Source organism: Eurypyga helias, unplaced genomic scaffold (genome assembly GCF_000690775.1).
Source record: "Eurypyga helias isolate BGI_N326 unplaced genomic scaffold, ASM69077v1 scaffold13820, whole genome shotgun sequence".
Taxonomy (NCBI): Eukaryota; Metazoa; Chordata; class Aves; order Eurypygiformes; family Eurypygidae; genus Eurypyga; species Eurypyga helias.
Genome location: NW_010227736.1, coordinates 904 through 22913, shown reverse-complemented (window position 1 = coordinate 22913; position 22010 = coordinate 904). Strand labels below are relative to the sequence as shown.

Genomic DNA, 22010 nt, shown 5'->3' with positions numbered 1-22010 from the left:
CTCTTTCCCATGTATCCGTACCTTTGTTAATACATATGCACCCTAACAACCTTTACGCACCCACACATTAATACAGGATACACGCAGAGGGTTAGTGCCGCGGGTGGTGTTTGCTGGAGTGCTGGTACTTACTTTGTCCAGGGCCAGGAACGTGGCAGACCCGATGCCAGTGGCCTTCAGGAAATTCACACACGTCTGTGCAGTGTCCATTGTGTCCACCACGATGTGGTCCAAGGCAGCGCAGGAGGACGAAATAGCAATGTCGTACTTCTCGCTGATGCTTCCCAAGTCTCCCTAATGGATGGGGGGCAGGGGGAAGGCAGGAGGACACCGATTAGCTTGTGTGGTCTTTAAATGACAGTTTTTACACAAAGTGAAATGAGGAAAACAAGTCATGAAACCATTTTCTGTCAAAGAACTTAAACCTTGATTAGAAGGTGTAAAATACCAGCACACCCCCGCACACTGCTGTTCGTGTTTCCAGCGTGCTTGTTTCCACAGGAGACACTGGTGAAGGCAGAGCTTCAGCAGCCGTGCCTCTGGGAGAGCCGGGGGTAGCGCCGGTTGCTGGTCTGCAGGCCAAGTTACCGGTTGCAGGCCAGCGGCTGAGGGAGGCAGTTTGGCCTAACAGCGTCGCTTGTTGAGCTGCGTGCACGGTCCTGCCGTCCGTCAGCCGGGCAGGCCCTCGCAAGTCACCTACTCGATACGGGTACGGGGCATTCCTCGCCGGAAAACTCCGTGTATCCGCAGGCCCAGCACACACAGCCTGCCATGAGTTAGCCAAGACCAGATCGACCTCACGCTCCTCTCTGTGGCAAGAGAGAGCAGAGCGCCAGACAAAGCACACGCCAGCCGTAGCACAGCGCCCTGCTGCTGCACACCTGCTTTTACATGGACAGACACCAAACCAACCCGTGTTCCTAAAGCCACTTCTCCTTGGAGCAGTAGGTGGGGAGAGAAAGGGGAAACCGCAGCGTACAAATACGGCATTTTTACGTTTACAGCGATACTCGTGTGTTGTCCGGTGCTAGGAAAAGAAGGAACAAAGAGCTCTACATCCGCTGCTGATCTGCAGGGCTTCAAATCAGCGCTGCTTGGGAAAGACCCCCAGCACGCCTGGCATTTCGCTGCCACAGAGCTTCCCTGGGTCTCCTCGAACCAGGACACTGCCCATTCTGATCTTTCTCCTCTGAGAAGGGAAGGTTCCAGGGAGACCTTATTGCAGCCTTCCAGTGCCTGAAGGGGCTACAAGGAAGCTGGGGGGGACTTTTTACAAGGGGCTGTAGTGACAGGACAAGGGGTAACAGGGTTAAATTGAAAGTGGGGAGGTTTAGATTGGATAACAGGAAGAAGTTCTTCCCGCAGAGGGTGGTGAAGCAGTGGGACAGGTTGCCCAGAGAAGCTGTGGATGCCCCATCCCTGGGAGTGTCCAAGGCCAGGCTGGATGAGGCTTGGAGCACCCTGGGCTGGTGGAAGGTGTCCCTGCCCATGGCAGGGGGGTTGGAACTAGATGGGCTTTAAGGTCCCTTCCAACCCAATCCATTCTGTGATTCTATGACATGTTTGCAAGTAAAACAAGAGGAAAGAAGCAGCAGGGATGACCACGTTTTACAAATTTTGAAAGAAACACAAAAATTCTCGTTTCACACAGAGCTACACACAACTCGTACGATTCTCTAAGTTCCCTGGCAGTTCTGCCAAGCGTGCGGTTACCGATCGGTTCCGCTTTCCGTGGCGCCGCAAGGCACAACGCACCACTCCACGGCCCCTCTCCGGTACGTTCTTAACGTTCAAAGGAATGGGAATCCTGACGGCTGCCAGGCGCAGCCCGGCACAGGACGGCCCGGAGCACGGGCAGTGTTCTTGGCTGCAGCACACTCCTGCGGGCCTGCAGCTGGCCAGTCCAGCTTGAACGTTAGCCTGCCCAAGAGAGAAAGCTTTCTGACAGCCACTGTCTTCCCTCTGTGCCGAGCAGAGGGACCTCCGTGAGCTTTTTCATATCTAGCGAGTCCACAGGATTTGCCACTCTGCTGTCCAAATTAAGAGTGCGAGGAAAGTGAGGAATTCTACCTTTCACCCAACTACAGGACCACCACGCTGTTCCTTTAAGGCAAAAAGCATACTAGGCTTTGAATATTTACCAGTCTTCCATATATTCCATGAATATTTCCACATCTCTTCTGCTGAAGCAGAGCCTCAAGCACTTTTCCCCGGTTGCGACTTTGTGCTAAAGAACTCTTGGCTTCTTCAACTTTTTGACGCAGATTTCGAACAACGTCCTTAACGTCGGATTCTTCTCTTTCCAGCCTCTCCAGCTCCTTCTCTTTCTAACGATTAGAAGACAGACATTATCTCAGCCTCACGAAAACTACTGCAGTCGGGGAGTCGTAGGTTCATGACTGTCGGCAATGAAACCAGCTTGGAAGCAGATGGGCTTTAAGGTCCCTTCCCACTCCAACCCATTCCCTTCCAGGTATGTACGGGGTTTAATTTTCAGCGCTTAGTGTTAACGCCCGTTTAACCCCACCTCAGTTTGGAATCTGATACTTCATGGGGTAACTGGGTGTTAGAATACAGGTTTTAAATGTTACTTTAGTGGAGGCAGTTTTTCATTTATTTTCACCGTGATTATCGCTAAAACAAAGAGCAGAACTTTGGGGGGGGCGCTGCAACATGGTGTTTTAACTCAAAGAAACGAAAGGCAAGTCTCACCTCCTTTAGCTCTTGTTCAGTTTGGGGTAATTTGATATCTAGGTCTTTGATAACAGCCTTCCTTTCCTTCAGGATGTCCGAAGTATGCGTCAGGTCCTCCTTTGCCCGATTTAACTGCGACACAGCAGTGTTGTGACGGCTGAGATAGATATCGAGCTCTGACTGGGTTACATCCATCTTGGAACGGGCTTCATTCACCACCTTACTGAACTCCATAAGCTCCTTCTCTTTGCTCTGCAAAAACAGACACAGTTCCAAACGGAAAGAGACAAGTGTGGGATTCAGTACCTCAGTCACACAGTGAGCAAGATGAAACAAACACGTTCTTACTAGTTACGATCCCTAGAAGGACAAGCATACCTTAATTTATTAACAGATTCTGCATAGAAATGAAATAAGGCTTTTTTATAATAATAAAGACCATCAGGGGATTATCTGCAGTGACAGGACCTGGGGTAACAGGTTTAAACTGAAAGCAGGGAGGTTTATATTAGCTATCAGGAAGAAGTTCTTCCCGCAGAGGGTGGGGAGCACTGGGACAGGTTGCCCAGAGAAGCTGTGGATGCCCCATCCCTGGGAGTGTCCAAGGCCAGGCTGGATGAGGCTTGGAGCAACCTGGGCTGGTGGAAGGTGTCCCTGCCCATGGCAGGGGGGTTGGAACTGGATGGGCTTTAAGGGCCCTCCCAACCCAAACCATTCTGTGATTCTGTGATCTATGAATATCTTTGTATCATTTTCTCAACCTAAAGTTGGGAGGAACTCGATGTTACAGATCAAATGGAGAAAACCTGTTTTCCAGCACAGAAAATAAATTCCCCAAATCGACAGGATAAATTTCCAGCCTCTGGGTGCCTGGCCAGCTAATATCAGTGACAACAGCCAAGTGTTCTAGTCGGTGTCTGTTAGTTCAAAGACAAGGTTACAGCTGTGTAAGTCTTGGAGCACACCCTTTCAAAATCTGCTTATTTATTTAAGCAACATATCGGCTTAAACATTCCGATGGGAGCAAATTAACATGTGTTCAAATACCAGAAGTGTGGAACTATTAAGCATACATGTATGAATGATATACTGGATGACACGTGATCACTATAAAAAGCAAACAACTTAATGAGAATGATTTAGCTCTGCTTATGAATTCTGAATTAATCTCCCTTGAACTAACAGATGAGGCAGTGCACTTGTCACATCAAACAGCACTGTACACCACCTGTTAACACAGCAAGTCTACCAAGTCACAACAGTTCAAACCTCTTTTTCTTCCAGAAGCTCTTGTGTTTCTTCCTTAAGGCTATCCATAACCTGCTTGAGTTTTTTTTCTTCTTCCTCTTTTGTCTTCTCAAGCAGCGATTTCTTAGATGTTGCTTCGGCAATCGTTTTCTCACTGCTGGTAGGCACTTTCTTCAGTTCTTCTACCTACGCAAGGAAAAGACACTTAACTTCCTCCCCCAGTGCACCAAAGACGTTTTGCCTCATCTTTAAATCCTGCCTTTCAAGTGCTACATGGAAGTCACAGGAAGCATCAGCCCTAACAAAGCTTTGTAGTGTCTGAAGGATAAGCTAGACTGCGGCTCTAGCAGGAGGCCAGGATTTTATCTGCAAGGCTTTTGCAGGTCCAGAGCCCATCCAGCAAGAAGGAAGCCACAGCAGCACAAGAACACAGCTTCACGCATAAGAACTCAAGGCTTTGGATCATAATAAGGCTTAACTCTTTAAAAACCTGCTTCCAGAAGGCCACACGATCCAGAGAGCGATTGAAGATCTGGAACAGCTGGCAACAACCAGCTGGATAAAATATACTGATTAAATTAACTAAATAGGGAAACAGAAAAAAAATCCATTTTGAAAAGGTAGCACTGCAAGGACAGGCAGTATTCCTGTAACTGCAACAAAAAAAGATGCTCTTCAAGCCACGAGGCATCAGAGGTGAGAAGCAACAGGACTTTGCCTGTAGGCAGAACACAGCCTGGCACTGCCAGCCAGTCTACCATGGTAAGGTGTGCCACGAGCACTGGTTTAAGGGAGAGTAATGACAAAATATGTGAATAAAAACACATTTAAACACGTTTCCACCTTCTTTGTTGCACCAAGTACAACTGGTGCCCTTTGCTATTTCATCCCAGCTGCACAAGGAGTTTCTTACTTCAAGCAACCAACTACACACTTCTTTAAGTCTGTCAAGTTGCAGAGAGTTACCTTTTCTTTGTCCTTTTGAAGTTGCTTCTCCAGTTTTTTAGCCTGGCTTTTGGCATGTTTCAGGTTTTCCCTCAGTTTCACATCCTGCAAATCCAACTGAGTAAATTTTTCTTTCTTTTCCTCTATGAATGTTGTAATTTTATCCATTTTTCTGAAGAGGAAAAAAAGACAGACTCGTTTATTCCATACCCTATGAAAGCAATGTCACTAGAACTTGGCCTAGTAACCAAGCATGCAGAATTTAAACCAATACTACCCAGTTTCTGTGAAAAACCAACATCCAATACTATTATTGAGTATTTTCCCCAGGGAGGTGAACTACCATCGGAAAAAGATAAACTAACAATATCAAACCCATGTTCAGAAACACTGGTTTTCTCTCTGATAGAATTTACCATTCTCATCTCTCTCCAGTACTTTGCTATGATGTCAGAGGATGAGGAGGTTAATACTGCAGCTGGACTGGAGATTGAACACCCAGACAAAGCAACTTCAGGGAAACATAACTTAGCGTAAGAGGTTCTTCAGGAAGCCAGAGAACAATACCCAACATCCATGTACTGAAGCATTATGCAAGCTATCATTTAATCCACGCCAGGGAGTGATTAGGTAGACCGTACGCGACCCTGAGCACCAGGTAATGTACGGTTTTGGTAAAAGCACCCAGCCGTGCTCCCTTTGGTCATCCTGCCACGCAGCTACTGTACCCTTCTGCTTTCTGGGGTGTTCCCCAACACAACTCCCGCAGCGTTTCCTGGAAGTCTTGCGAACAGGAACACCACGCCTGGAGAGCAGATAGAACACAGCACCCTTCGCTTCCAAACCTGTGCCTCCAGTACTTACTTCTCGAGTTTTTCCAAAGCTTTACTCTTGGTTTTCATTTTCTCTGCAAGTGTAGTACTCTTCTCGTTAACTTCATTTCTTTGCTCGTTAATTTTCTCCTTCTGCATTTCTATATCATTTATTTGTTTCTTCATGTCATAGCTGGGAAAAAAAAAGAATCAACAACAAAACCCCCAACTCCACTTTTTTCCATAAAGCTAACATTCATAATGAATATATTTCCAATATGAAGTGTAACAAGGTGATTATGTAAAGAGCAAACCCAAATATTCGTTATTAACTGTGACCGTGTACTAGAAAACAGCAAGGAAATCTAGCAATTCAGACACTTCAGAGGTAAATAGTCTTTAAGTGGCATAAAGCTCTGAGAGAGTAATTTCCCTGACTATTTTACTTTGTAAAAAGCTGGCAAACAAGGTTTTGAGTGGTGGGGTTTTTTTTGTTGGTAGGGTTTTGTAAGTCACCAGCCACATGCTGCTCAACAGATGTTGCCGGACTGTTAGGAAACGCAAAGTATTTCTGATTAGAGATACATAAGTGGAGTGGAACATCACCGCTACCACATCAAAGCCAAATCCAAACCTGAAGGAATTACTCACATATAGTACTGACAGATACGATTCTTTTCTTTACAGATTTTGTTTTCCAAACACAGAAATTCAATGGCTTTATTCTTCTCCACTTCCAAGGCATCCTTTTCTTTCTCCACCATCTTAACTCTGTTTAACTAGACAAAACAGAGCCAGAGCTGACTTTACTGCCAGTACTACAGAACAAACCACGAGGAGAGAACCTCCCCGGCCCCTCCAGAGCACACGCACCCCCCGGAGAGATGGCGTTCAATTGACACCGCAAGGCAATTTAGCTTTCTGAAATAACACATCACCGTTCCCACAGCAGGGACTGTCCTTTTAGGGCAATTCAAACAGTGATTTAAAACTAAAAAGGGATGCTACAGCTGTCAGGAACAGCTCAGGCAAATCAAGGAAGATGTAGGTGAGAAATAAAGGAGTCACATAGAGGCAGTCTGTGCTATTTACCGTATTTCAACCTTTTGACTAGCGCCGCTTAATTCCTGCAACTACACACCTCTTGCTTTCCCTCCCAGCCTTTAAAAAGTCTACAGCATACTAGGATTTACCAAGGACACATCAAGTAAAAAGAACTTTGGTATTATTTAGTCCTTTTAGAACTCAATGCACAAATAAAAGGTTATGAAAGCAAGTTCTGCAATAGGTCTGCACAGCTCAGGTCACACATTTCTGTGTTTTTAAGCCTCCTCACACCGCTGCGTGTGCATCACCCCACCAATGGTCTTGCCTTCCTCTCCTCTCTCCCTTTCCTAGCGTATGACAGCTTTCCCTGCTACTTCTCCATGTGCTATTTAGCAACAGGAGTCAGGTAGACAAAAAGCCCTGTGTGGATATATTCAGCTAATGACAATCTTTCTGTTCAGTCAGAGAAGCATTTAGAGCAGGCAAATATGATCAGTGTCCAGCAGGTAAAATCCTGTGAGAAACCCAAAGCCCAAAGCCCTGGAAAGCCAAGCGCATTCCAAGTATTTAAAGAAGGGCAACTGAGGTTGAGCAACAGGATAACTCAAAATTTCTCTCTACTTGTACACCTGTAGAGAAGTGCCAGATTTTAACCAAGTCTTCGTGTGAACTGTTCATCCAATACGAGACGCTGAAAGCTGAGATCTTGCGTCTACCATTCAGCCCAAACTCCGAGACTCACCTTTTCTCCTCTCTGTTCATTTAAAATGTCTACTCTGCGGCACAGAGTTTGGATAGGATCTTTCAGTCGTGCAGATCCTATTAAATCCTCTAAATACTCAAGCATGCCTTCGTCGTGTTCAGTCTGGCCTTTCGGCTTCATCATCGCGATTTGTTCAACTTCCCCCTTGGAAAAGAAAAGTTTGATGTTTTCTTAATGACCTTTTCTCCTCTCTGTTCATTTAAAATGTCTACTCTGCGGCACAGAGTTTGGATAGGATCTTTCAGTCGTGCAGATCCTATTAAATCCTCTAAATACTCAAGCATGCCTTCGTCGTGTTCAGTCTGGCCTTTCGGCTTCATCATCGCGATTTGTTCAACTTCCCCCTTGGAAAAGAAAAGTTTGATGTTTTCTTAATGTGTTTGTGGTTTTGTTTTCTAAGAGTTTGTATTCTGGAAAAACAACTATTTTTGGAAAGCAGGTGTGCGACCATATTCTAGCATATAAAAAAAGAACAAAATAATCAAAACTGGCTACCCAGAGTAGCAGTGCATTTAGGAAAACAAAGACCAACAGGAACAGAAATTTCCTCCCGGGAGTGCCTGGCGGTGATGGGCACCAGGACCAGTGTCTCTTCTGAAGCCAGTCTTTAGGTCTAAGCACTGCGTATTTCTCTAAAGACTCAAAACGAATTTCCCCAGCCTAAAAAAGGAGAATAAAGCATGCTCTCTAGGTCACATAGCACCCAGCAGTCGCAAGGTAGCCTAATCTGTACTGAAGTCCCTGAAGGGTTCTCTTTACAAACAGAAGGTCCACACAATCACGTCCGATGGATGAACTGAGACTTCCTTGTTGGGAAAAGAAAAACACTCTTAAAGTATTAGGCTTCCTTCATTTCATTTCTCTTTATGTACAGCATTAACGTTAAATTCCTAAGCTGAATAATAACACTGAGTAAAGACTATTACTGTTCCTAAAGACCATCAGAAGGTTTGACAAGTTAAAAGTCCAATCCAAAACAACCCATCTCTTCTTATTTATTTCTCAAAATACCAAACCATTATTTCTCTAATAACTGCAATTCCACTCTATGCAATTCCTGTCACACATTTGCTCCCCTGCCATGAAAGGGATTTCTGTACAAAAACCCACCTGTCAGCGAGACGCTGCTTGTGGGTAGGAAACTCTAACGTCCTCAAGTTCTGTAGAACTGGCATAAGTCTCTATTTTGTTTCCCTTGCAGTAAAGCATTTCCTCTCTTTATGCCCAAGAAAAAACAATCACAGAGCAGATACTTCATTCAGGTGCTGAGCATCACGTCTAAGCATTTTCTACACTGCATATCCCCCTCATGTACAAAACTACCCTGGATTTAGCACGAGCACAGGGATTAGGGACAATCAAGGAATGCAAGTCTTGTTTTTAACCATTGGGTAAGTATAATTAACCATCTTTAGGTCACAGCCATCTAAGAAAGATGATGACACAGTTGTGATGGTTCTCCATAGCTCATTAATGTAATGGTATATACTTACAATATATTTAATGGAACAGCAAATAACTAACAAAGCCCAAATGTATCTAGTTCTACAATCTTATAAATTAAGAAATCAGGGGGTTGGTTGTCTGCAGGGTAAATAAGCACATGGCCACACAACCAGGAATTACTGGGGACTTCAGTTCTGGCCATATATTGTCACATTTTGGAAAGCTGAAGTGAACTGAGTACAGTTGAGAAGACGACGCACGCAAACTGACCTTGGCAGGCCGGCTACTGCTAATCTTATAGCCAACTCCTCTACTTCACCGCTGGCAAGCAATTTCAGAGCTACACATTCTTCATCTTACGTAAAGAGATGTAGCTGGTCTGCCTACGTAAAATCTTGGATTCTTACCACAGGTAAAAATTAAAATGTTTAGAATATATAACTGAATAATAAAGAGTATTAAGTACTATTTAATATTTACAATATTTACCAAGGTCCTCTCTTCGAAAAGATAGTGCTTAGCTGACCCGGTTAATTAACATAATAAGGAATGAAGCCATTTCCAGCTATTTTAATTGATAGAGGAGACTGAGCAAGTCACACCTGCTGTTCTTGCAAGTAGTGATGACAGTGGTTAACGGGAGAACCACAGCTCCGCATTCTGTTAAAGCTTGGGAGCCGACAACAGTTTCCAACCTTTTTACCTGTTCCTATTACTCGATCCATTATTTGAATTACATTAAAAAAAATTACAACCTCGCTCATTTATCCAGTAAAAGATCTTTCAAGACACAGACAGCATTTCTGAAAGTGAAACTAAGGCAGCAGCAGGCAGACGTGTGTTGAAACCAGGCTTGGGCACGCTTAACACAGCCCTCGCACCTCAATTCAAAAAGCCTCAGCGCAGACCGGCAGGAAACCTCTGTAATTATTTGCCCGAGTTATCTGCCTTGAGCTGACAGGCATGAACCCGTGAAAGGAGAGGGAGCAGTGCGCAAAAGCCAAAGGTGAACACAGCAAGTAACTGGTGTATTTAGGTGAGAAGACCATCAAAATGGGTGTCAACACCAAGAGCTCGGTGAGACTGGCGGACAGCTAACAAAGACCGAAACACCCACAGGTTATGTAGTTACTGCGTGAACAAGCATCAGATAGCCACTGGCATTTGGGAAGGCTCCACGCTCCGCCCAAGAACTCTGAATGGAATTACGAACCCAATTTTGGTTTCTGCACTGTGTGAAGCCTGCATCAGACCAAAACGATCCCTGGGAGGCTGGGACATCGCTTGTAGTCAACTCAAACACTGTACAATGAGCGTACATCTAGAGAACAGTTCCACGGGACACCTCAGCTTAGTCACCCAGAAACAGGTATCGGTGCTTTCTAACAGAAAACACAACTGTGGAGACATTTCTAAGCAATAGTTAACCGACAGCTGCGGCAACTCATGAGAAACCTGCCTCGACAGCAGGCTACGAAGTTAGAGACAAGGGCGAGAGCCATTCTCTTCTAGAAGGAGATGGAAAGCCACTTCCTCTAGGGAAAAATATGAGGGATAACTTCAAGGAGCTTGGAAGCTGGAGATTCCACCTTCCCTTACATAGCTCCACTCCAGGCAAAGCATTTCAGCACCACAATGCTTAAGATACTGCCTACATTTACAACTGTAAATTTTACATTTAACTGTAAAAACCTTCCACAACCAGCGTAAGAATTGCTCAGAATAAAATGAACCATTTGCATTCAATGACTTGGCTGAAAAGTCCAAGAGGGTTGGCACAAGCACAGGGGGGAGAAGCAGAACAATACACTAGCCAGCAGTGCCTGGACCTGTGGTCCCGGCTGCATCCAAGCCCAGAAGATGCCGTGGGTGGGCACCCATCAAGATGCCTGATGAGCTGACAGAAGTGATGACATCATCAGCGGGATCTCTCACTATTTTAACATTACGAGGATAACAAGGTTATTTTTAGTTCTGTGCACATCAGCAGCAGCTACACTTGCATCCTAGGAGTGTTTTAGGAACACTGTACATTTGATTAAGACATTAAAGACAGAATTCATCAAATTTCAGTCTGTTGCATGCACACCCATCCGTACCCAGGTTAGACTGAAATCAGTGCTAGCACCGCTCTGACAACAGGCAGCTGCACTCCGCTGCTCTAACTTCTAGAGCAAATTTGTGAAGGGCAAGAATTTCACCTCCCACGTGGCCCTCAAAAGGTGGGACAACAAAATGCTAAACTATTACCTCATTTCTTAGAACTACTACTATTTTCTGTAAAACTAGGCATTCATTTCTAAAACCTCTCAGAACACTAAGCTTTTAACCTGAGTTTATCCAGTGTTTTCTGGCATATAAAGATTTGAATTTTACACAAGGTTATCAAACTGCTTGATGAAGTTTTGCCCTACTCATTAAGCTGCCTTTCTGCAGCTCTTGCCATCAGTCTTGAAACGAGATGCTACTTTTCCCTTCTGCAAATAACTCCCGTTTGTTGCTCCTGGCAGACAGCAGCATCGTGCCCCAACACCCTTCCTTTACATGGGGACCAGGGGCTGTGGACGGAAGCACTCACTCCCAAGCTAAGGACTCTGAATGGTACCATGTGCTAATCCCAGTGCTGACATTACCCCGCCTCCAGTGGTGATAAACTGGAGTCGGTAATTTGTGCTGCGCACAGTAGCCGTTCAGCCTGTGATAGTGCTAGAACTGGAGTTACGGAGTTTCCAAACACAGCCTTCACATTCCGTACTAAAATTCCAGTATGAAATGAGACTGGGCTTGCAAAAAGCCTTTGAAAATTGAAAGCGTACTGACAGCAACCTTCAAGCTCCTCGTGAGGAAAAAGCCAGTACTTCTTTGATGGCAAAAAACTCGCCTGCGTTACAATTAGTTGTTTCTGGAGAACCTAGAGAGCTAGATGTTTGCTGACCAATTACTGCCACCACCTCTCATCCCTGAAAATTTGGGAAAAGTAACAAAAAATATTCCAGGATTTTGCATTGTCACCTCATTTCTGGAGTCTTGATCTAAACCTTCAACTGAAGTGCTGACAACCTCGGGATAGCTCAGCATGACCCTCTACAGCCCAGCCAACTGGACTAGCTTTTCAGTGTTGAAACCCACCCACACCACTTCTGAAGCACAGTGAAGCATGGGCACGTTAGAACATACATTGGAACACGGGTTTTTTTTCTTCCCAATTCCACACCTGCAGTCACATTTCATTTCTACCCTTCAATTTTACCAGATGGCAATTATACAGGAGGGGAAAAGTATCAAATACTCAACTTCATGCTCTGCCTTTCAAGAGAAGAGTTATAAGCTATGTAGGAAATCAAGAAAAGCAAGTAAGTAATAAATGCACACACACAAATCTACAAGGCCACTGCTGTCCAAAGAAAAACTTACAATTAGCCGTTACACCACAGTCAGTTGTTTGCACAAAACGACTGTTCTGCATTCTGGAAATAATTTAGAAGTAGCCTTTGTCCATCTGTTTGCACAACTGTCTCATTTTAGAAGCTTTAAGGCCATTCTTGTATTTAAGACAAGAACACAAACCGAGTGCCAATCTGGAGTCACTTCGGAATCTAAGTCAGTCATTGTCAAACTCAACCTGCAGGGTTTGACTTCAGTTTAACTGGAACACACCAATCACCTTTTTGATTGATACTCGGCTACACACTGACCCTAGGAAAGAGCTTTTCTTCCCTTTCCATATTTCTCTGTTTTTCCAGAGAAAACTTAGTAAACATTGGTTACCACGTTGTGTTGCAATCTGCAAAATAAAAATCATACGAATTGCCAGCCTAAGTTTTCCAGTAACGGGATAGAATTCCTTTTGAAACCGCACAGACACCACCATATCTCGTGCTGCTCCGGATGCAGTTCAGCATTAAACAGTCATCGGAATTGATTCCATAGTCCATGAACCAGGAGGCTTCTGTTTTTACATAAACGTTGTAGACAAAGAATCTGGTTTTACTTAATGATACTATCACACTTTTTTTAATTCTTCCTACCACTTCAGCTCAGCTGTCCTTGACCTTTCTGGAACAAACCTCTCCCCTCTACCAATGTTGGCAGCAGAGATCCCCATTTATAATCCCAGCAGAGTTTTTCAGCTTGCGCTCCACTCGGTGCTTTAGCTCAAACGGTGTGCCTCATTAGGAAAGCAGACCTCAACAATTGGGAACTTCTGGCTTATCTCAAAGCGAGACGAAAATCTGCTCTCCCTCATTTCCTCTCCAATACACTGAAAGAGCGACTCCTGCATTATTTCCACAAAGCAGCAGGTGAAGAGCTTGACTGAACTTCCTTTCTGGCAACATAATCTTGCCATAGGATAAGACTTGGTACATTATGAAAGGCCGATCAGTTAAAAACACACATACACAAAATCACCGTAGTTTATACTTGCTCAATATTATTCTAAGAATACCTAATTAAAGTCTATACATTTAAGTGAAATACTACTGTAATTACTACACAATTTACTTAGAATGGTTTCAATCTGATTGAAAGTAAGTAGGTTCCAACGTAAGTCAACTCACCTCAGTCGGCTCCCATGGTGCTGTCTTTTAGTATAAATTTATAGTCTTGTGCCATTTATTACCATTTCTACAATAATCATTTGCAAAGTCACCAAACTGGAGTTACCTACGGAATTCCACTTTCCTGCAGAAAGGAGTTTGGATGGACTCTACTCCTCTTACCTTGAAATGCTGCAAAAGTCAATTGCAGCAGGCATTAGCGGTTGGTGTCCGCCAGCAGTTTGCGTTCCTCCCCAGACATGCCCACCTTGCGATGTCCACAACCGACATCCCTTCAAGTGCTCCCCATTTATTTAAGAACTCCTCAGAGGCAAGCCAGCCAGCCTAGCGAGGCTGAGATTTTTTTCTGGTCTCAAGATTAACCTGTGCAGAGGAGTTGCTATTGAGCAAAGCGAACATACGTACCTTCCTAGTTTTGCCCAGCCCACCCAGAGCGGAGAACTCACACAAATATTCTGTATGTATACACTGGTGGCCAAGAAAGTCTTGGGAGAAAAGCTAAGTAATTTCATTTGCTGCTCTTTAGAGATTTATGTTACTGAAGCTGGGGCTTTAGGTGTGGAAGACAGAAAAATAGCAGCAAGATGCTAGATTTTCCCACCGTGCTTAGCTTCCTTTTGCTTCTCAAGTGACAAGATGCATTTTTTCCTGTTGCAGTTTCAGGCAGTGGCAAGCTCATTGCAAGCACCCTCAACAGTTTTCTAGAGTACTAGAAGCATATAGCAATTTATCAAACACACGAGATGTGTAGCGTTAGAACTTAAGGATCGCAACAGTGACAAACTCCTCCTGTTAAATGTTGGCAGTAGCCGACTGTAACCACAACCATTTTTAAACAAGGGTTTTTTTTCCCCTAATTTGCTAATTCAGGCACAGAATTTGTAATACTCCTAGAACTGCTCAATTAGTCTTACATACTCTGTTTTTTTCCACGGGTGTTTTTTGTAATGTTACTCACAGAAGTCATGAGCAGCTTGATTTTAATATTTTCAGTATGGCGTCAGGAGAAGTACCTGGATCATGCCCTACCCAACTTTTACAAAATTCAGTCTGGCCTAAGCTGTCAAATTTTATCCTAAAAGGCACCAAAATCTCCTGTGTCAAAAAAAGACTGCAAAACAGGGGGTGAAGTGGGGAGGAAAAAAAAAAAAGGCAGTCTTAAAAACCAAATGTTTTCCACTGAGTAATGTTAAATATGCTAGCAAGATATAATCAAGTATCTGAAGGTTTTGTTGCTACATGTAGGACATGTTCTCTTACAACAACTTCTTTAGTACTAACTAGCAAACATTGTATCACACATCAGAACCAGCATTTGATAATCTGCTGTTAGCATTTGTGCCCAGAAGCCATATTACAAGTGAAATATTTTAACTACCCCCTATTATCACAGTCAAAAAACAGAGATCTGTAACTTATTTTAAATGAGACATTTCTCTGACTTGATATGAAGGTAAACTTGATTGTTATTAGCCTTGACTAGCTTAGCTTTAACAAGAAAATAGCTTGTTATTTATACCTCCAATTTTAAATAATTGAACAGATGAGGAAAAGGGGCAACCCTTGTGACAGCAGTTCACAGCCTTACCCTTCTGACACAGCCTTACTTACTTCTAACGGTAATTTTTAGCATTTGGGTTTTCAAGCTCTGTAAAACTTGCTACGTTTCCCAACTAAGAAGTACTCACCTCTGAATCGCTAAATCAGTAGATTTCACTTTAAAAAGGTGCACAACCTTACGTGCAAAGAGAAAGGACCTTGCCTCAGGTCAGAAAGACTTAAGAAACAGAAAATCTCAGTACAGTTCCCTCTGCCGTTCATAATACATTACCCACAAAAAGTCTAGTGGGATGAAAGACAAACAGCAGTGGGAACCATGGCTTTCTGCCTCAGGTGTTGGTTATACCTCCTCCTTACATCCCATTGTACAGGTGGAAAATGTGAAACTTAGGCTTTTAGAAAAAGTACGTACTCCTCATTAATAACTTCTTGGGAAACAGTTAATAGGAGAAGAAAACAAATCACGTGGGGAGGGGGGAATAAAATAAGCACCTTCGCAATGCTCTCTCCCAAACGTTCCCTTCCCCTCCTCCCAGTGGTAGAAGGGCATGCTCGCCAACACTAAGCTTTAGCGATCTCTGCACGGTCATTTCTACCTTCCTTAATCTCTGACTCTGCAAGCTCTCCCTTTTAGAGATTTTGCTGCAATGATACTTAACAACTGCATAGAAAAAAGTGTATTTACTACTGTTGTTTTGCTGAAGGTACTTCTCACTCCATCTTGGTAGAGAAAATACAGGATTAAGGTGTGGGAGGGAATAATTAATTGGCATGAGACTTCAAAACAGATATATCCTCTTTTTGTGGGTGTAGCTGTAAAAAAGGACTGCATGAAAAGGCTTGAGGAAGTGAAGCAAGCAGAGCGACCTATCTAGAATTTTTTTTTAGAGGGGAACTGGAAGCTCCTTTGACAAAAACAGGCCTAAAATAAACTCTATTGAAAAATTTCAGACCTTGGGAGGCTCCCACTGTTCACTAATTTTCTAGGCCATGATCCTTCAGAGGAGATTTGGGAGCTGTTAGTAATAGTAGTGAAATAATTACAGGTAATTGCAGATATAGTTACTCTATTGAATTAATATTTAAATATTTCCATCAAGTACTTTAACTCAATTTACATTTTAAGTAATTGTTTGACTCATAGCAAAAATTCCCCGTTATTATTTCAAAACTAGGGGAAAAAAAAAAAGAGCGTGGTTCTCTTCAGCCTGTCTTTTAAAACAGCAAACAGATGCCAGCAAACCTTAGAATTTTAATTCAAACATGAATATAAATGATACTGTATTGACAAATTCTATGATTATTTTTTACAGTATGAGTTGTAAACCCTAGCTTTTAAAAACATAGCTTGATTTGGCTAGAAAGCTCCCAGTCTGAGTCCTCTACAGTTGTTAAACAAGTGTAAACAAAAATACACTTCATGTGTTTTTTCTTGCACTCAATTTTTATGCACAGTTAACTTGTGTATACACACTTCTCCAGTAAAACCACATCTATATATGAGAGCTGTAGATAACAGTAGAATCATTAAGATTTAAGTTAATACTGATGCACTTTTATCTAAAGGATAAACAAGTTGCTGAATCTCTGCCACGCTTAAGCAGCACAATAATATTGGGGTTTAAGGTTTATTTTACTACACCAATATTTACGTGCTGCTAGGGCGGAACAAGTATGACAACTCTTCTATTCATCCACATGTCAGGAACACAAATTTCTTAATAGAAAAATGGATATTAGTATCTTCAACTGTTTCTCTTCCTTAAATTTCTACAGCAGCAAATAATGATTCGCATCTTTATTACAGCATGCAAACCATGATGTGCTGCTAGAGTACTTTAAGGCCTCAAACAAAAGACTTAAAACCTAGACAGTATTTTTTTGTAACTGTAACTGGAAATATAGCTTTACTTAAAATTGTTTTTACTCATACACCAACCTGTAAAATTAAGAACCTGTTATGGTCCAGATCAATTCCATGGCTTCGAAGAAGAATACCAACATCTTTGAATGTCGTTTTCTTCCCATCAATTTGGTAGACAGAAGAATTATCTCTATAAGCAGTTCTAGATACACAAAAATTGCTGTCAGGAACGACTTCGTAATCCTCTCCTTCCTGTTTTGAGGAAAAACAAAGCCAGAAAAACAATTACTATACCACAGGTTTATCTCACAACTCACAATTGGGCACAGAAGTTTTATTATTTTCAGGTTTTTAGTCAACTGCACTCTGGAGTCTGGTAGAATTGGGAGCTGTCTTAAAGCTGCATATTTCAAAAAACAACAAAAAAAAGAAAAGAAAAAACCCAAACAAAAAACTCCCTTGAGAACTGGACAAAAAATAGCCCAAATAGTTTAAACTGAATGGCCTTCATATTATGCCTTTCCCACCTCTAACACAAAATATTTATTCTCTTTACCAAGGAAAAGATATGCTTCAAATTTGAATTGGCTGTGCTATTCCACCTCTGAAGTTCAGATTAGGAAGTCTTGAATGACTTAAATACTGTTTGCATTTAAACTCCTCTTCTATAGAGCTAGGAAAAGGCTGTCTAGTTCTAAAGAGAAACTGTAGAAGATAAAAAAAACCCCAAAACATTAAAGCTGTGACAAATATGACAACACCAGCTTCAAAAGACACCTTAGACTTACCTACAAAGCAGCGACCAAGATAAAGCTGGTACTAGACTTCAAAAAGTTAAAATTGTTGCATGCTTCTTGTAAAGACAAACTGGCCTACCACTTTGCCAGATTAACCCCCAAAAGCATTCTCAAATTGGTACCTAGATTTTTAGATCATAAAGTCAGCTCCTAGAGGTTAGTACTAAGTCAAGTAAAAAAAGTACTAAATTTAAATAACTTTTGAATCTGGTTATTGTAGCTACAAGCAAAATTTATGTGTGTAGGTGCATCGAGTCTAAGGGAAAAAAATGTGTCTTTTAAAACAGTTAAAACTGTTCCTTCAAAGGCTAGATATTGCCACTTATTAACACAATTTTTGAAACGTCAGTGCACATTTCCCACTATTTTGACTGACCATAAACTCAACAGTCTATATTCCAGCTAGAATAAGTCCACTAAAATTAAATTTAAATAAAGCCAGAGAAATAAAATTCTTTACACCATAACTGCAATAAATCAACAAAATTACCCGTAAGTTTTCATCAATACAAGAACTGGCAAGCAAAATAATTATTTTTAATTTGCCAAAACTTTATTTCATTCAAACAAAATATCAGGTTCAAAAAATATTCAGTGGTAGGATACAAGGTCCAGAGTTTTGGATGAAAAATTTGTATTAAAATTACTGGCATGGTTACAGTATATAAAGTATAAATTAGAAAATCTCAGATTCATTAGATATTTTTCTAAATTTAGATAAGCTAAAATAGTTGCTAATTGGTTTGAAAAGTTTGTCTTAAATAGGTTTTATTTCTTTATATATATATGCTCATATTCAAAATTTAAGAATACATAACATGCCCAACATCGATTTTTAGGGATCCTATTAATTTCAGAAATAAGTCAGATTTACTTGAGTTAAAACAGATGAGAATTCTAAATGACTTTTTCTTAAAACAATTGTTACACATTTCTGATACTTTTAAAACAGACATGTACCAGATATCAGTCTTGCAGAAAAAAAAAAATTCCTCTATTGATTAGTGCAGTTCTTAAAAATATTAGCAGGGATTTTTTTTTAGCTAATTAACTTTGAACTGATGTTTTACGACCCAAAGTTAAACTAATCATGCTATGAAGTTTTCCCCAGCTCAAACTACAATAACCAAACACAAAGTTCTCAAATCCTTAAAGAAAAAAGGTCTCCGCTGTTCTGAACAGAGGCATACATACCTTGTCAATGATCTTTTGAAAGTGGATTTCCACAGAACAGCTCTGGATGTCCGTATATTTCTCAGAACTATGGATCAGCACAGAGAGGTTTTTGGATCTGATTTTTTGTGCTCGATATCCAAACACAAAAAGCATCGCATCAATGACATTGGATTTTCCACTGCCATTTGGCCCGATAATACATGAAAAACGCTGGATAATAGAAGGAAAAAAAAAAGTGATATTCAAAGGGAAATAGATCCTGGCCAGTGTACATCACCCATTTCATTTGTGAACAGTTTTAAACAATTATTTCTACCGCATGACACTGCAGACTATTTGATAGCTTAGTTTTTGCTGCCAAAGGTAAAGCAGCACCCAACTTATTTAAGAAAAAAAACCACACCTCAGCTCAGCTTTCTAAAATTTAACTTGTTAACTCAAAGCGATACTGCTCTTAGCAAGCATGTTCGCAAGGCAAGTTTCATGATTAGCCACGTAACTCTCTTGTGGGCACTAAAAAATATTCTCATTCTCCAAACACACCCCTAGAAGTTCTCCAGCAAACGAAATAAAGAGAAAAGCATGCTTTTTTAAGGTTTACTGATAAATTAAAATTGTACGGTACCAGAAAGTTGCACTTAACTGCTTTCTTTCCTGTCCAATAATGAAAATTTAGAATATCAAATATAAATAGTTCTAACACATATTTTTCAGTTATTTTGGGGTAAGCTTACATGAAAATACAGGAAGGAATACTAACACACATCGAAGTCTTACCTTCATTAAAAAAAATGCTTAGGATAAAAGAAAGATACCTTATGAAAAGGTCCCAAAGTTTGCTCCCCTCCATAGGATTTGAAGTTCTGGTTTACAATATGACTTATCATGAGACGAGGAGCACCAGCTTCATTGGTCATTGGTGGAGGTGGGGGAGGAGGGATGCTACCCAAAATCTCTTCTAAACTTCGATTATCAACCACCTCACTTGGGTCTGCTAAAAACCATCCAAAATAAGCAGAAAAAACAGACTATAAGCTCTCAATGACTAAGCATCTTTAAAAATGTTCAACTGGAAAAGCAAACATCATTTCTACATGAACCAAACCTCTAGTTTTGCCTGTAATTATTAAAATGAGCTAAGTGGAATTGAAATTCTCCTTTCTATGAACTGAATCTTTAAAAAGAGATACTTAAGATGTCCCATCGATTCACTAGTGGGCTTGTTCTTTCATTATGTAATTCTTATTCTAACCCACTTTAATAGGCACTCTGCAATTACAATAGCTACAACCGTCACAATAAGCCTACAAATCTGAAACAGGCAAAGCCTTTCTAATTAATGAGTGCAAAGCCACATTTCAAGCGTGCTCACAAGTCACTCTGCAAGATTTGGGGATCGCTGCACAATGCTCTGAAAGCTGTAATGACAGCACAACTACTCTGCAAAGACAGGAAGTTTGTTATGAAAACAAACTGGCCCCCTGGATATCAGCTAGTTCTAAGCAAAGCAGCTTTTCAACAGTTACTAGCAAATTTCTCTTCAAACAGACAGTAGTTTTTGCCACCAATTTCAACAGATTCATCTGTCAAACACCTTGCTTTAATAATTGCATATCTGGCTACCTAAAAAACACACACTGCTGTTTTTCCAGACATTTCCAGCAAAAATTCAAGAAAATACACTGCTTCACGAAAAAGAAAGTCAAATCATTTTAAGAGTTAACTAAATAAACTTGACATTTATTCCATTCCAAGAAATCCCATACCACTGGCTGCATATAAATTTGAAAAATCCTGCTGTTGTACCACAATCTTAAGTACAATGTCACAGATCGGGAATATGAAATAGGCTTTATCCAGCGAAGGTCTTCAGATTGCTTTTGCACTTGTACTAGATCACTGCTCCAAACACTTTAACTCTTTGCAAGCCCTCTGTATCATTTTAAAAGCTGTTTAAGACTCACCAGGAGTCAAGGCTTTCAATATGCCTTTCTAGAGGAGAAAAGAGCAAATCCTTTCTGGGACAGTTAAATTCAACTCAACCTTGCTGCTAAACAGGCACTATCATCACATTTACACCTCATCAGAGCCACAACATTCAGACCTACCATGTGGAGGTGCTTTGCCAGGCTGTTTGTCACCTTCGTTTTCCACTTCCATGTCACTGGTGGCCTCCTCTAAGGGCTCTCTGCCTTTCCGACGGGCTGCTGTAGAGGTTTTGGTGCTCATGCTTGGCTTGATCCGTGTTGGCTGTTCCCTTTCCATTCCGAGCAATCAAACTACTGAAGGGATCTATCTCCTTTGCTAACATAAACAAGAAAACCCCGTGATCTAAGCACAGAACTACAATCCCCCACGGAATACACCTATATGTTTGCCCAGATGTTTGACTAATGTAGAAACTAAAGACTGGAGGTATTTTGAAGACAAAAATCAAAAATCGAAATAAACCCTCAAACTTAGCCTCATAATGATGTATTTTAAGGTATCAACCTCTCCCAAAACAACAGACCCCACCCTCATCTGTAGAAACTGTGTGAATCTACCTACGGAAAACTCACACAGCCACGTTCAACGCAGTTACTATGCTCAGAGAAAGCAACCATGATGCTGGGGGCAAAAGAGTTAAAGACAAATTCGCAATAACAAACTGAGAAGCCATATGTGTCTGCTCTTCTGGAAGCTCTCTTCACATACACGTTTCAGACCTGACAGGCATTTCACTTCCAACGGTCCGTGCCGACTATATATTTTATAGAGATAGACAAACAGAAAGACCGGCGTAATTACAGCAAAGGCTTGACTCAAACAGTTCAAATCAACACACTCATTTGGCAAAAACAGAACGCCACCGCTACTGCCAGCGTCCAACGTTTAACAGAGAGAGCGAAGCAAAATACCTTCATCTCGTTGTGATGTTAAAGTTAACCGATCGAGAACGAAACGTTACAAAAGTCCCATCAGCTGGCACGCGAGCCCAGCTCCCCAAAAGTATAAACAGAAAGCGACCGAGGAGAAGGACCGAGGACTGCAGGAGCGAAACTCTCTCCGGAGAGTTTAAATTGCGGCAAGTGGTGAAGTTAGTTCGCAGAAAAACAG

At 41.7% G+C, this 22010-nt stretch overlaps 1 protein-coding gene across 1 annotated transcript in view; it reads right to left on the bottom strand.

Moving 5' to 3' along the window:
• Positions 1-21286, bottom strand: part of SMC4 (structural maintenance of chromosomes 4) — a 31797-nt gene extending 10511 nt beyond the window's left edge. Inside the window, exons 1-12 of the mRNA XM_010157325.1 lie at positions 21020-21286; positions 19727-19905; positions 18930-19121; positions 17014-17190; positions 7689-7853; positions 6351-6478; positions 5752-5892; positions 4909-5059; positions 3964-4128; positions 2713-2946; positions 2142-2327; positions 133-294 (exon numbers count right to left, since the gene is read on the bottom strand). Coding sequence (XP_010155627.1) covers positions 133-294; positions 2142-2327; positions 2713-2946; positions 3964-4128; positions 4909-5059; positions 5752-5892; positions 6351-6478; positions 7689-7853; positions 17014-17190; positions 18930-19121; positions 19727-19905; positions 21020-21176 — 2037 coding nt within the window. The 5' untranslated portion in view covers positions 21177-21286. The remainder of the gene's footprint in view (positions 1-132; positions 295-2141; positions 2328-2712; positions 2947-3963; positions 4129-4908; positions 5060-5751; positions 5893-6350; positions 6479-7688; positions 7854-17013; positions 17191-18929; positions 19122-19726; positions 19906-21019) is intronic.
• Positions 21287-22010: the final 724 nt, after the last annotated feature.